At 37.2% G+C, this 16,246-nt stretch overlaps 1 protein-coding gene and 1 pseudogene across 1 annotated transcript; one reads left to right on the top strand and one right to left on the bottom strand.

Annotated features, from left to right (window-relative positions):
* On the top strand, positions 1-3,030 carry LOC109232623 (annotated as a pseudogene).
* On the bottom strand, positions 3,497-8,438 carry LOC109232204 (catalase isozyme 1). The gene is made up of 8 exons (XM_019397890.1): positions 8,288-8,438; positions 6,497-6,593; positions 5,434-5,711; positions 4,551-5,327; positions 4,371-4,460; positions 4,203-4,270; positions 4,019-4,112; positions 3,497-3,935 (listed from the first exon to the last, which is right to left on the bottom strand). Exons 1-8 carry the CDS (start codon positions 8,300-8,302, stop codon positions 3,876-3,878), a joined length of 1,479 nt encoding a protein of 492 aa, XP_019253435.1. The 5' UTR covers positions 8,303-8,438; the 3' UTR covers positions 3,497-3,875.

Below are 16,246 nucleotides of genomic sequence, written 5' to 3'. Positions count from 1 at the left end.
ATGACTGCTAAGGAGGTATTTTGGATCGTGACAAAAATAAAAGAAGAAGAAGAAGTAACAGACAAGGGAAAATAATACTACTACTTAATTAGGAGTTTAAAAAAAAGGGAATGAGCCAAGCAGGAGGAGGAAACAGAAGTAGAAAATCGTCGGTGAAATTAAAATTCACCAAGAACACATCTAAGTCAATTATTTACGAGATGTTGCAGATAGAAATTAATGCACCGATGATGTTAAATAATATATATAAAGTTAATAGCAGGAATATTACGAAAATGATAGTACAAATTTTCACTCTTGCAGGACACAATAATTTATCACAATTATCACATGTTGGGTTTGTTATTTCTCGTTTTTTGTCGTACCGATGATAACAAAATCAATAGATCAATCAAGCTGTGTCAATATTAGATGGGTTAATACTCCGTACTTATATTTACACCAACTCAATAACATGGTACATATTTTCAGATATATTCTTCTTATTAAATCATAGTAGTAATTTAATGCATATTCTCTTATTAATTTTTGATTTAATCATAGTAAATTAGTCTGAGCATGAGATGTACCATGGTTTTTTTAATTCAATAATTGGTCACTCTTTCTATGTGAGAAGGTGTGAACGGTGAATATAATTAAATAACGCCAAGGTGGTTCATGCCGAGCGAACCACAAACAGTGGCGGTGGTGCTGGAAAAGAGGAAGTGGTAACAAATGGGAAAATAATAACACCCAATTTGAAAATGTACAGTTTTGCGGAATTGAAAAGCTCAACGAGAAATTTTAGACCAGATACAATATTGGGGGAAGGAGGATTTGGTAGAGTATTCAAAGGTTGGGTTGATGACAAGACATTAGCTCCTTCCAAAGTTGGCATAGGAATGGCTGTTGCTGTTAAAAAAATCTAATGCAGATAGCCTGCAAGGTCTCAAAGAATGGCAGGTAAAAATTTAAGTTATATATACAGACGCTAAACACTTGATTATATATATCGACAGTGCAAATGTTATAATAATTGAACGCGTTTCTATGATTATGTGTGCAGGCAGAGGTAAAATTTCTGGGAAAATTTAGTCATCCAAATCTAGTAAAATTAATCGGATATTGCTGGGAAGAGAAGCAATTCCTACTTGTTTATGAATACATGCAAAAAGGAAGTTTAGAAAATCACCTTATCAGAAGTAAGAACCTATATTTTTTTTTTCCATTCAAATATTTGTTATTGAATATTGATAATTAAAAGAATATATATATATATATATATATATATATATATAAAATCTAAAATATTGACACAAATATTATTGTTGGAAAACTAGAAGAGGGTGCAGAAACACTTTCGTGGGACACAAGACTTAAGATAGTCATAGGAGCAGCTCGAGGTCTAGCTTTTTTGGACACAACAGAGAAGCAAGTCATTTACCGTGATTTTAAAGCTGCCAATATTTTATTGGATGGGGTAATTTCTTTTTCTCTGGTTTGTTTAAAAGTTCAATAGTAACTTATTAATTTTCGAATTATACTGTGTAATTAACAAAGAGATTAATTGTTCCATATTTACTTGGGGCAGGATTATAATGCCAAGCTTTCTGATTTTGGATTGGCTAAATTGGGTCCTGCAAATGGCAACTCACATGTAACCACAGGAGTTGTTGGTACTTATAGCCTATGCAGCGCCGGAATACATGGCCTCTGGTAATTTTCACCCTCCTACTTCTTCTACCCTTTTGTTGTCAAATTGCCTTGTATTTAGAACAATATTAATACTTAAGTGCATGATTCGAAGTTTCGAACCACCCCTTCTTCATAAAAGAAAAAGAATTAGAAAATGGGGCTAAATCAACAAGCTCTGAGGAGATTGATTTTATGACTCATTAGAAGCGTTGTTTAGTTAATAACTTTTTTGACAACAAATAGGCATAACTTAATACGAGAGATCAATAAATAAACAGGAAATCTTGTAGGATCATTTACTTTAAATTGTAATTGGTCATAGAATGTTGGGCGAAGTGCAGCAATAGCCACTTTTAATCCCGCTATTTAAAGTATATCCATAATTTGCAATATATTTAAATATTAGCCAATTCACCCAAGCTTCAGGACTAAGTATCCTGAATTTGGAAATTCAGAACTTAGTGTCATGAATTTTTGAGCTGGTAATTTAAAATTCAGGACATAAGATTCGAACTTCATGACACAATTTTCGAACTTTAGGACACAATGTCCTGAAATTTGAATATTGAGGTTTAAACTCTAGGACGCCGTGTCCTGAAGTTTGAGCAAAATTGACTAATTTTCAAATAAATTATAAACTGTGAATATATTTTAAACAACATGCTAAAAAGTGGCTACCTGGTATCATTTCTACGAAGATGTTTCCTTCTCTTTTTCTCTTTTTCCTGGGTGCTATATGAGCAGGACCAATTTTAGCCCCAAATAGAAAAGAACAATGCGATAAATATTCAAACAGTCGTTGACCTTGTGCTACTTTATTTGGAACAGGACATTTATACGTGAAGAGTGATGTGTATGGTTTTGGTGTTGTATTGCTGGAGATCTTAACGGGCCTCCGGGTACTGGACCTGAACCGGCCCAATGGAGAACAAAATCTAGTGGACTGGGCCAAACCGTTATTACCAGACAAGAAGAAGCTAAGGAAACTAATGGACCCAAGGCTAGAGGGAGAGTACCCTACAAAGGCTGCATTTGAAATAGCACAACTAGTACTTCAATGTCTTGAGCTTGATCCTAAAACTAGACCTTCCATTTAACAAGTTTTGGGGATCAAGAAGGAACATAGAGAATACAATGCCACCCATCCACAACAACATCGACGCCACCCACAGCGTTCGCCTCTCCGCACTAAGAAAACTGGTAGTGGTACTGTAATTGGTAGCAACGCGCACCATTCACCCATCAATAAAAGCTATTGAAGCTCGAATGCGAGCATTTAACTTTCTGACAGAAATAGATTCTGAGTTAGCTAGGTCACTATGCCTTTGTAACAACAGTCTGACGTATAAATATATATATTTTTAAAGGATTTTCTGAATTACAACATCGTTATAGTAGGTTAGCATTATCTTCATTTTTCTTCTCATGATTTGCCCTTTAAGTTACTCAAGTTTTCCTTTGGGAAAAAATTATTGTCAGAGTACTCATTGCTCAACCTCACTTCTCCTCCCCCTTTTACTTTCTTGTCCTCTTCTCTATGTAATGCAATCTTAACTAAGGAAGATCTAATGGATAGAAAAGTAATACTTCCTTTGTTCCAGAACTTATTTCCTTTTTGTTCCGTTCCGAAAAAATGATCTCTTTCTAAATTTGGAAACAATCTAGCTTAAATTTCTAGTTCTACCCTTAATGAGAAGCTTTTATAACAACATAAATACTCTGGACCCCTTTCTGACTTGTTTAGGACCACAAATTTCAAAAGTCTTCTTTTTTTCTTAAATTCCGTGCCCGGTCAAACAGATTCACATAAATTGGAACGGAGTACAGAAGACAGAGAGTAGCAACTCTTCTTATTGACATGTCAATAAAACTACAATACTAGTGGCATTATAGAATTGGGGGTATGCTCCAAGCACCAAAATGAGCAAGTATGACATAATTTTGGCACAAAAACTTAGAAGTGTGAAACAAGGTAAAATAGAAAGAAGATGACAACAGTACTTGAACATACATCTGTACCTTATTCAGGTGCAACATATATTGTGTCATAGTAAACACAAGTTTGGTACAAACACATCATAAAAAAAAAAACAGTACATTTTTATAGCAAAACAGAATAAACGCAACGTTTTTCTTGGTTTAGAACTCCTTCAAACTGCACCTTGAGACGTTTTCCCAGTAGTATTTTCATCCTAGCTTCATCACATTGTAGGCTTTACAGTGAGACGAGAAGCGACCTTCTGACCACAAGACTTGTCAGCCTGCAATGCATCCGCGCAAAAGATTAGTTTCTGTTTCCCGCTCTTAATTAGGAGAAATGTAGCGAAAGAAGAAAAACTCAAACCTGAGACAAGTATGATATCCATATACTGCGTATCTCATACGTGACTCGGGGATCAGATAAATGCTCAACCCATTTGCTAACATATCTGTCTTGCCTGAAATAGTACAAGGATACTCAATTATCCCCAGGTTCTTGAGAGAAGGAAGAATTGGCGATATTAATGTTATAGAATAACAAATTTTACCTGTCAGGTTCCCAGGATCTGTATCTCTCTCCTGCCTGCTTGAAGTTGTTCTCTTTCTCAATGACACACTAAAACACCAATAATATATATGTGAGTGATAATTAAACTCATTTAAGAATACAACTCTCTGTACTGATTATGATGAACAATAAGTAAAGAGGGTCTCACCATTTCACGCCTTCCTGTCAAGACACGAGAAGGAATTGGGTACTGTTCAGCATGACGACAAGGATCGAACCTTGAGGGCAAATAATCCACCTGCAACATTAAGTCAAAACATCAGAAGAGTACTAATATGAAGTTGCAATTAGCCATGCAAGTCAATGATTTTCAAAAACATTAGTATACCTCTTCATCGCGATGCATGAAGTTCATGGCACCATCGCGGTGATTATTGTGATGAGCACACTTGGGAGCATTAACAGGAAGCTGCATATAGTTTGGTCCAATACGGTGTCTCTGAGTATCAGCATACGCGAATATCCTAGTCTGGAGAAGCTTATCCTCTGAATAGTAAACACCAGGGACAATATGGCCAGGGTTAAACGCGAGCTGCTCATTCTCAGCGAAGAAGTTATCAATGTTCCTATTCAATACCAATCGACCAACTGGCATCAGTGGCAAGATATCCTCAGGCCAGGTTTTGGTTACATCAAGAGGGTCAAAGTCGAATTTGTCTACATCCTCAGTGTCCATAATTTGGATAAAAAGTTTCCACTCGGGATAGTTTCCAGCAGCAATCGAATCGTAGAGATCCTTGGTGGCGTGGCTATGATTGGTACCTCCGACCCTAATAGCTTCTTCCTCCGACATGCACTTTACACCACAAGTTGGCTTCCAGTGAAACTTGACATAATGTGCTTTCCCAGCCTTGTTGATTAACTGATAGGCGTGAACACCATAACCTTCCATGTGTCTGTAATCTGTCGGGAGACAAACATCATCGAAGAACCAGGCGAACGTATGCAAACTCTCCGGAAGGAAAGAGAAGAAATCAAGGATCCTCCAGTATTCCTGAATGTGTGACTTTGGATTTGGTTTCAGTGCACGAATCGTGTCAGGGAACGATTTTGCATCACGATTAAAGAAGACGGGGACATTGTTTCCAACCAGATCAAAGTTACCCTGATTCATAAAAACAAGTAAGATATATACACAAGTAAATTAAGAAAATACAATTGAACAAATACATTCCAAGAAAGCAGTAAGTTCATGTGATGAGGCAAATTACCTCTCTGGTGTAGAATTTGACAGCAAAGCCACGAATGTCCCTGAGGGACTCGGGGCTTCCACGCTCATGGACGACAGTAGAGAAACGGCAAATAACAGGTGTTTGAACCCCAGGCGCTCGGAGAAAATCAGCACAGGTAAGATGAGAAATATCATGAGTGACTTCAAAGAAACCTTTGGCACTGGCACCTCTAGCATGAACAACACGTTCAGGTATCCGCTCACGATCAAAAGTCGCGAGCTTCTCTATTAAGTGATAATCCTCAAGAAGAACAGGCCCTGCCAAAAATATATAAGCAATTTACAAATTCAGCCAACATGTTCAAGTTTAGCTGAATGGAAAACAGAGGATTTCTCTTGAATGGAAAATATGAAGTATTAACTTAAACTTTATCCAGGGCTGAAACATAAGATTATTTAAGAATATTAGAGTGTGAAAAGATATGATCTATTACTTTCCATCATGTATTATTGCCTAATTCTATCATTTTTCATCTATAAAACATCTAAGTTTTCCCATAATTCTCTTACATTTTCTATGTTGACCATTATTATGGAGTATCAAATTAAGCAAACCATTTCTTAAGATTCTGTTCCGATTCACAAAAGTTGATTAAAAGACCAAACACCTAACACATTTATTACCCCCAACCAAAAATGGAAATTGCACTGAAATTTTAATTGAGATCAGAATTTCATAAAAACTGCTGATTGCCCGAGATTAATGAATAAAATATTTATTCTCCCACTAAATACATAAATTCAAATTAGGTGATCACACAATAGGTCCTGTGTTCAAGTCTCACCGCAACCATGGCAAGTGAAAGACATGCTGATATGTTAAAAGTAGTGGTATTTCTAACAAAGAGTTTTATCTTGTAAATATTATATATTGATGAACACATGGAAACAGTAGTACTAAAGCAACTCATATCGCTTGTTCTAAAATCAGATCTATACAGTTCTTTATGTGGATCATTAAAAAGTTGCATTTCACACTTAAGTAGAAACCTTAGTTAACATGAATATATAGTTTAGAAAAGAAAAAAAATAAAGATAAATACCTCTAGGTCCAACAGTCAAGGAAGAAACGTTGTTGTAGACAGGACCACCAGCATTTGTTGTCAAGAAAGGGGAATCATATGCGCTTGATGGTCGAAACTGCATCATAATTAATTAATTCCCAATCAAATCCAACATTAACTATAATAAAAACAATATCCATAGAAATAAATTACTATCCCACTAGTTAGAATAATCGGCTATATATAAGTCCGATGTAAGCAATTATATAAGTTGACTATAATCCTCTTTTGTATATCTGAGAAAAAGCTATTGATCCCTCATATATCGTCCCTTATACGTTTACATTATGAAGCATTAATATAGCATATATATTTGGTTTCTTCTCACTGAAATATAGTTTACTTGTTGTAAAGGAAGTGGAGAAATCAGCACAGCTCAGACCCAATTCCATCTGTTCCAAGTTATTTATCCACATAGACAAAGATTCAAAAGCCTAGACCCATCATGGCCTTGTCTATGGCGTTTCTAGTGGCGCTTTCAAGATTTAGAGACGGACTCAGAATTTTAATATGACGGTGCAACCACTATTTTGCTCACTTAGTGTCCCTAAATGCTTTTAGTATTTAACGTGTCATGTTATAAGATTTTTGGCAAAGTTTACGTGACCCCACAATACTACACATAGATCCGCTTCTGCCTTTGTACACAGTATAATTTTGAAATACCGACCACCTTCACAATATGTAGCTCCGCTACTGCGTATGCCGCCGTTTCTCAGCCCAAAGAAGGGCTGTCTTACGTTGTTGTATTCAACTGGAAAGATCGGCGGCGAAGTGAGCCGATCACATGTCGGAGGTTTTCCGACAGCTACAGACAGTTTGTTTAATTAGTTGCTTTTTTTCTTCTTCTCTCTTTTTAGGGGCTGATTTAGCCATGAGCACGTGACAATTTTACATGAGAAATTAATTTATCAAATGTGTCGGTGATGTTTGTCTTAGAAATTTATTTTGAAGGAATTTGAGGATTTTTTTTCTTTTAAATATCCTATTTTCACATAGAAGATTCGTATAATTTTTTTACAAAATGAAAAATTATAGTATGTATATTTTTTTCGCAGTCTATTCAAAATACTATTTTTAATGGCTTTTTCCGAAGTTGTTCGAATGAGTAGGGAGAAATTCAAAAATAGTTAGATTTATAAGAGGTCATTCAAAATAGCACAATTTCAAAAGTAATCGAAATTTAATTAGTCACTTTTCATGTAAAGATAAATCTGAACGAAAATACTGTTCAAAATCCGGAAAAATACTCCAGTATAATATACTGGAATTCCAGTATAATATATTGGAGTTCCATGATAATATACCGGTCCAGCATAATATACTGGAACTTTCCGCGTGTTGGAGTTCCAGCATAATATGCTGGAAGTTCATACACAGGTGTACCGATTTCCAGTATATTATGCTGGAACTTTCCGTGTTGCAGCAAAATAATGGTTATTTTACAATGACTTTGCAAATGCTGGCTATTTTTGAATGACCAGTCCGAAAACTGGCTAGTCCGTGCTATTTTTAGGTAATTAGAGGGTGTGTGGCCCGTGACTTCACTCAGCAGATACTGATGTTATTGTTTGCAAGTTAAAGTTTGGAAATCAGTATATATTTCCATATTGAACCTAATCAGGTGTTTAAACTACAAAATGGAAAAGCTTTTAATTACCAAAGATTTATGTATCCAAATGATAATACCATTTAATCAAATAACACAAGAACTAAGAAAACAAAGGATCAATAAAAGGTGTTAAATAAAGCAACATCAAATTGATATACCTTAGAGAGATCCATATTGATCGAAATTAAACGAGAGGAGAGAGAGGAGCAGAGATCGATATATATCTTTTGGTTCGAGTGTGCTGAGAGTGAGAAACAGCAGCTTATTTATAAGCTGTGGAGGGCACTTAGGTAAAATGTTGATACACGTAAAGATCTCATAATGTAAATATATTTTTGGTATATGTTCTTTCAAACGAAATTATATTTCTCAATAATTGATGATACTGTTCAAACAGTGGCGGACCCAGAATTTTGTGCAAGCGGGTTCAATCTTAGGTTCAATCTTAGAAGTACATAATTTTAGTCATAAAATAGTAGTTGTCAAGTGGGTTCAAATAAATTTATACAAAATTTATGCAGCTTTAATCGCAATTTATACATATACACAGTGTGACGACCCAAAGGGGTCATCACCTGTTTCCTCATTTATTCCGTGCTTCCAAGGCCTTGAAAACCCCATTTTTTTTACTTGCCTCGATTTGCGTGCGCAGTCCGGGCGCGTAGCCGGAAAAGCTTAAATATGAGTTCTGTGTGAAAAATGATGAATTTTGATATTAATATGATTAAAGTTGACTTTGGTCAACATTTTTGGTAAACGGACCCGGACCCGTGATTGGATGGTCCCGGAGGGTCCGTAGAAAAATATGGGACTCGGGCATATGCCCGGAGTCGAATTCCGAGGTCCAGAGCCCGAGAAATGAATTTTTCTGTGAAATTGTTTTTCTGAAATTTATATGAAAATTTGAAATGAAAATTGATTAAAAGACTGTGGTATCGGGCTCGTATTTTGGTTCCGACGCCCGGTACAAGTCTTATATATGGTTTAAGCGCTTTGTGTGAAATTTGGTTGAAATCGGACATCATTTGACGTGTCTCGGACCCAAATATCTAAAATTTGAAGTTTATGAAGTTTGATGAAAAAGTGATGATTTTGAGGTTTGATTCCTCGTTTTTGATGTTATTTTGGCGATTTAACGCATGGTTAAGTCCGTAAGATGTTGTCGAGTTAGTGTGTGTGATTGGTTAGGAGCCTCGAGGGCTCGGGAGTGTTTTCGGAGATTTTCGGAGTAGTTTTNCTTCCCAGTTCCCAGGTGGTGCACTTCAGTTTTTTGATCTTCTCCTAAGGTGTTACGCCTCTTCAAGGATAACCTGCTCTGATACCAATTGATGTTTTAGACGTCAATACCACACAAGAGGGGGTGATTTTTGTGGTACCTAATTTTCGCACTAGAGAACCTGGTTCTTCTAGGTGTTCTAACTTCTACTGTTTGCGGAATTAAAATACAGAAATAAAGAACACAGAGATTTTTACGTGGAAAACACCTGGCTCAAAAGGTGAAAAAACCACGACCTACTACTCAGTAGGATTTTTCCAAACTTCCACTAAACTTCAATGAGCCAAAAACAGCATTTACAAAACTCTTTGTAAACCTAAGGATTAACTCTAATCCCAGTGTAGCACACAACCTCAACTGTTGCGAACTTTCAAGTTAACTCTAACTTGAATACTCAATGCACCTAATACAATTGCTTCTAAGAAAGCTGGAAAGGTACAATGTTAAAACACCTACTACAATTGAACTAGAAATAAAGAAAGACACAATAGAATTGGTTCTTCACACTTAGTTCTTGTAGCTTCAGATTTGCACACTTGTATCACAAATTGCTTGCAACAATCGCCTAGCTCTTTTGCTCTCAATTTGGTTTAACTTCAGCTTATGTGCAATCACCTGTAAAAGAGAACAATCGTTATATTTATAGAGTTAGTAATCAGAGTTTGATAAGAACTCGAATTGTGGATCCTTTGACAATTCGAGTCCAAGAACAACTCTAACTCCTAATCCATATTCTTGATCCGGATGTAATTCTCTTTTCATAAGGAGACTTCAGCTCCTTATCCTATATGCAATTTTTTCGATCAGTTCAGAAGATATTCATCAAGATATTGCTGCTTCATCTCAAGGACTTATCTTCTTCACGTGCATCTTATGTGTATGGGCCATAACAACTGTGTCTCCTTAGATGAACCTGGTCCTTTACTGAGTTCGTTTGTCATTCTTCATAACTTCAACTGATCTTGGGCCAACAGCTCTGATACCAACTTGTCACGACCCCAACCCCGGTCGTGATGGCGCCCAACACACTGCTAGGCAAGCCCGACCAATTTAATAACCTTAACCATTTTTATACAGTTCATGAATTAATCAACATGGATAAATTACTAAGTCATAATAATGGAATTCTGAAATAGAGTTAAAACATGCAGAAATCCGAAATATCAATACTACTACATAGCCCGAAGAATCCGGTGTCACAAGTCTGAGCCTCTAGTACATGGGTATCAACCTACTACATATCGTTCTCTAGAAAATACGGAAATAAAGCAATAAGATAGAAGGAAGATTAGAACTGCGGACGTCAAATGCAGCTACCTTGATATTCCCGGATAAGCTGCTAGGCAGAGAAATCCTCACACAGCCTCAGATGTACCTGGATCTGCACGCAAGGTGCAGGGAATAATGTGAGTACTCCGACCCAGTGAGTAATAAACATAAATAAAGACTGAGAATAAGAAATCCTGAGTAGGCACAAAGTAATTTTATAGATACAACAACTTACCAAGTAGTCTAAAATCAGTAAATCAATGAAAACAATTATGGAAATACCACAACAGGTAAATAAGTAAATGACAATCAAATATGCAATGCAACACATAAACCGGTACTCTCCAGTACCTGCTGCGGCGTGCAGCCCGCTCCAGTTATTTATCGTCGGCAGCGCTCACTAGGGGTGTACAGACTCCGGGAGGGGCCCCTTATGGCCCAAGCGCAATAATAAGTCATCTCGTGGCATCAACTAGGCCCTCGGCCTCATATCAATATGTGACGACCCAAAGGGGTCATCACCTGTTTCCTCATTTATTCCGTGCTTCTGAGGCCTTGAAAACCTCATATTTACTTGCCTCGATTTGCGTGCGCAGTCCGGGCGCGTAGCCTGAAAAGCTTAAATATGAGTTCTGTGTGAAAAACGATGAATTTTGATATTAATATGATTAAAGTTGACTTTGGTCAACATTTTTGGTAAACGGACCCGGACCCGTGATTGGATGGTCCCGGATGGTCCGTAGAAAAATATGGGACTCGGGCATATGCCCGGAGTCGAATTCCGAGGTCCAGAGCTCGAGAAATGAATTTTTCTGTGAAATTATTTTTCTGAAATTTATACGAAAATTTGAAATGAAAATTGATTAAAAGACTGTGGTATCGGGCTCGTATTTTGGTTCCGACGCTCGGTACAAGTCTTATATATGGTTTAAGCGCTTTCTGTGAAATTTGGTTGAAATCGGACATCATTTGACGTGTCTCGGACCCAAATATCTAAAATTTGAAGTTTATGAAGTTTGATGAAAAAGTGATGATTTTGAGATTTGATTCCTCGTTTTTGATGTTATTTTGGCGATTTAATCGCATGGTTAAGTCCGTAAGATGTTGTCGAGTTAGTGTGTGTGATTGGTTAGGAGCCCCGAGGGCTCGGGAGTGTTTTCAGAGGTTTTCGGGGTAGTTTTGGACTTAGGGAGTTAGCAGATTTTCTGCAATTTTTACACAGGGATTTTCTTCATCGCGTTCGCACTAGCCCTCCCGCGTTCGCATAGCCTTTCTCCCTTTTCTCCTTCACGTTCGCGTTCTGGCCATCGCGATCGCGAAGCTTTGCTGCTTCCTTCAACGCGTTCGCGTGTCACCTCACGCGTTCGCGTAGGCCCAGATCCTAGACCCCAGCCATTTACTCTACGCGTTCGCACTCCCCCTGTTGCGAACGCGGTGCTTCTCAGCCCCCTTCTTCGCGAACGCGACCCCCATGTCGCGAACGCGAAAGGCAAATTTGTCCAGCGATTTTAAATACCCAAAACAGAACCCATTTCGGGATTTTTCCCCATTTNGACACCAGTCTTGGGTAGAGAAATGTTAACTTCTGCAAATTTTTTGGGTTTTCAGTTATTTAAGTTCTAAAGACTTTCGCTTTTATATTAACTGTCTCGTTGATCTTTATATTTGTTGATGATGTTAAGAGTAATATTAAATCAATTGGCTTGCCTAGCTCCTATTAGTAGGCACCATCACGACTCCCGATGGTGGGAAATCCGGGTCGTGACACACAGTATTATTTTTTTATGAAGCGGGTTCAGTTGAACCCGCTTGCCACCACGTGCGTCTGCCACTCCGTTCAAATGGATAGGATTTAGTACATATAATAGTTGTAAGCTAATAATAAAACTACAGCACACTAATATATAGCATTTTACATTCTATTTCCTGATTTTAAAAAAAGATAGATAATACATTCAGGGCAGACCTAGTTTAAAAGTTACATGTTCATCGTTTATATTCATGTGAATTCAAGAGTTTTTGCTCGGGCACTGTATATGTATTAAGAATTCTATTATTTCTTTTTTTTTTTTTTATAAATATTTGATTGTAACTCATTTATAATTATATACTAACTTGAGGTCGCTGTGGAAATATATAAACTTTTAATTTTGGATCTGCCTCTTAACACGTGAACTAGACAAACACCCAAGAAGAATAGAAAGAAAAAATAGAAAGAAAAAAGAGAGAAGAAACTTAGTCAATTTTGGCTACCAGAATCATTATCTAGTTGACTATTAATGCGTTTAGCTACTATTTTGATGATGGTAATTTCTTTAGGAGCTTCTACGTTCTACGTAGCTAGGTTAAAACATTATACTCTTGTCACATTGTACACATCTACGGTTCTACAGATTCGTTTCTTTCATAATTTACTGTGTATATATGTATTCTTTGAGAATATGTTGTGTATTTTAATTTAGAATGAAGAGAATCTAATTGGGAAAACTTGGGTAAAATTTAATTTTTATTGGAGACTTAGAGCCTGTTTGGCTTAGCTGATTGAAAGTAGTTGATTATAAGTATTAAGTGTTGAAAAGTAATTTTATGTGCTAAGCGTATTTTAAAAATAAGTTGTCACGTGTTTAGATTAAGTGTTGAAACTTATAAAGAAGTTAAAATATTTGGTAACGACTCGAACGGTCGTTTGGAGCATTTGCACTTCGCTCGGTAGTTTGGGGGCTCGAGTAGCTCCATATGATGTATTAGGACTTGTGTGCAAGATTTGAGTTTATTCCTAGTTGATTTGATATGTTTCGGCGCGAGTTTTTGAGAGCCGAAAGTTCGAAAGTTCATTAAGTTTGATTTGAGGTGTGTTTCATTATTTCGATGTTATTATGCGTGATTTGAGGCCTCGAGTAGATGTTATGGGACTTGTTGGTATATTCATATGGGGTCCCGAGGGGCTCGGGTGAGTTTTGGATATAATTGGGTTGTGTTGCGCTCGTTTTTCTTATGTTTCGACGTCGTTTCTTCTAGCATAAATGGTACCACATTGAACAAATGAGCTCCGATTTCTGTTTTGGTTGAAGCATTAGATCCGTATCGTAATTACGGATTCGTAGCAAAAAGAATCGTCGAATTTGGATATCGCATGAGGATTTTATGGTCATTTTACTAAGAATTGGGTTGCAAGATTTTTCAGATTAATTACGAATTTGCCATTGACTTCGTATTTAAAAATCTGCACTATTTCCAAATTTTGAAACCAACATATCTCCTTCATTATAAGGTCAAATGGAGTGATTCAAAAGCCTATATTGATTGAACTTTCATAAGGAATCCATTGGAGGCATCAAAAGTAAGTTTTCGGATCGTTTGGCATGCAAAACGAGGCAGAACAGCTGGGCAAAAGTACTTAATATCGAAGGTTTGTTCATTTGGTCATATTTTGAGTTGGGTAGCTCGGATTTGGACAATTTTTGGAGGGGATTTCACCATATGGATTTGGGTAAGTGTTCTATACTCAATTTTGGTTATATTTCATGAATCCATCTTCGTTTTTGGCATTGGATTGATGATTTCAAAGTGAAATTCCGGGGTTTTGTCTAAAATAAAGTGAATTTTTGAGTTATGAACATCGATTCGGAGTCAGATTTGAGTGAAACTAGTATGGTTGGACTCGTAATTGAATGGATTGTCGGATTTTATGAGTTTTGTCGGGTTCCGCTTTTTGGCCGATTTTGGGCCTTTGATTAAAGATTCGACCTTTTTCAATTTGGATTGGTTCCTTTAGCATCGTTTGATGTATTTGAGTTGTTTTTGGTTATTTTCGAGCTGTTCGGAGGTCGAAACGCGCGGGATGGCATTTTTGGAGCATCACTTGGCTTGCTCGGTATTGGAATTGGCTTGTTCAAGGTAAGTAACTCTTCTAAACTTAGTGTTATTGATGATGAGGTGACGGGCGTGTGGGCGTGCACCCTGTGAATTGTGATGCCGTTGTCTCCGTGGCACTGTATAGTTGCCCTATTTTCGTTGGTATCTGTGTTTTCACCATATGATAAAGTAACTGAGCTGTCAATCATGCTAGATATCATGTTCAGGCTTTATGCTGATATCGTTAGGACCCATAGTGGTCGTTGCGTGCTCTCATCTCACTGATTTCATTGATATTTTGTACTCAGTCATATTCTTGCATTCATATTATATCTCAGTCTCAATTGTTGGTTATCGATACATCATATGATTATTCCGGGTCAGTTTTCATGACATTGTGAGCCCGTGGGTGAGATTGGAGAGATTGATGACTGAGTGAGGCCTAGGGCCCAGTGGTGAGATATTGATATTATAGCACGTGAGTTGTCCGTGCGGATCTTGATTTGATATTATAGCACGTGAGCTATCCGTGTAGGTCTTGTTTTGATAATATACCACGTGAGTTGTCCGTGCGGATTATAGCGCTTGAGGTGAAGGAGCCCCTCCGGAGTCTGCACATACCCAGTGAGCACGGATGATATTATTGAGGGATTTATTTCCCTGAACATGGATTTGTCCGAAGTACTTGATATCTAGAGATGGATTTCTCCACAGGGTTGGATTGCCCTTTTTCCTCGGTACTTAGTGACTTATAGTCAGTGTTATATATGTTTTGGGATGGATTTCCCTGGGCCGTATGGGCCATATACAGTACCGAGTGGTTGAGCATGATGAGTGTAAAGTGTGAGATAGTGTGATTTAGTACCCTGAGAGTGTGAGTACATGATTCATCTCTGAGATACATGGCATTGGCATGCATATATGACATACATGCATAGAGATGCATTTTTCTCATGCTGTACGGTATCACGTCATTCATGATTTTTACACACATTGATATGTGGTCATAGAGAGATATTTTACACTTGCTATCTGGAAAGAAAATGAAATATCTTATTTATTGTAAAAAGGATTTTTAGAAAAATTACAGTTTTCAAACTATCTCACATTTTACGACGATTTCGGTAAAGAATTTGAGTTTTCACTGATATTCTTGAAAAGCGAAACTATTTTTGAAAACTGTGAAAAAGTTGAGCATTTTACTTCAGTCATGACCCAAAATCCCTCCGAAGGAGTCATGATGGCACCTAGTCTCTAAAACTAGGTAAGCTTAACATTAACAGAAATAACGACAATATTTGCTAACATCGAACAATTTCGAAATAGAAATCTCTGTACAATTTACAATCTCAAAATCGATAGTACAAGTCATAAGCCTTTCTAGGAGTAGTTATACATAATGAATATATCACTGTTCCAGAATAAAAGGAAATAATAGAAATAAATACAATAGAAGGTGACTTCGGTGCCTGCGAACGCCCATCAGATGTACCTTGAAGTCTCCAGCCACACCAAGCATAAGTCTCAAAACCAACCCGATCCGAAGTATCTGGTTCTGCACAAAAAAATTTGCAGAAGTGTAGTATGAGTACACCACGGTGGTACCCAGTAAGTATCAAGCCTAACCTCGGTAGAGTAGTGACGAGACCAGGTCAAGACACTACCGAATATATAACCTGCAGGATATGACTTAAATCTAACAAGAGAGGACTGTCAG

The sequence above is a fragment of the Nicotiana attenuata genome, chromosome 9 (genome assembly GCF_001879085.1).
Source record: "Nicotiana attenuata strain UT chromosome 9, NIATTr2, whole genome shotgun sequence".
In the NCBI taxonomy this organism is placed as follows: domain Eukaryota; kingdom Viridiplantae; phylum Streptophyta; class Magnoliopsida; order Solanales; family Solanaceae; genus Nicotiana; species Nicotiana attenuata.
The sequence above is the reverse complement of the archived record's forward strand: the minus strand, read 5'-3'. Positions and strand labels throughout refer to the sequence as shown.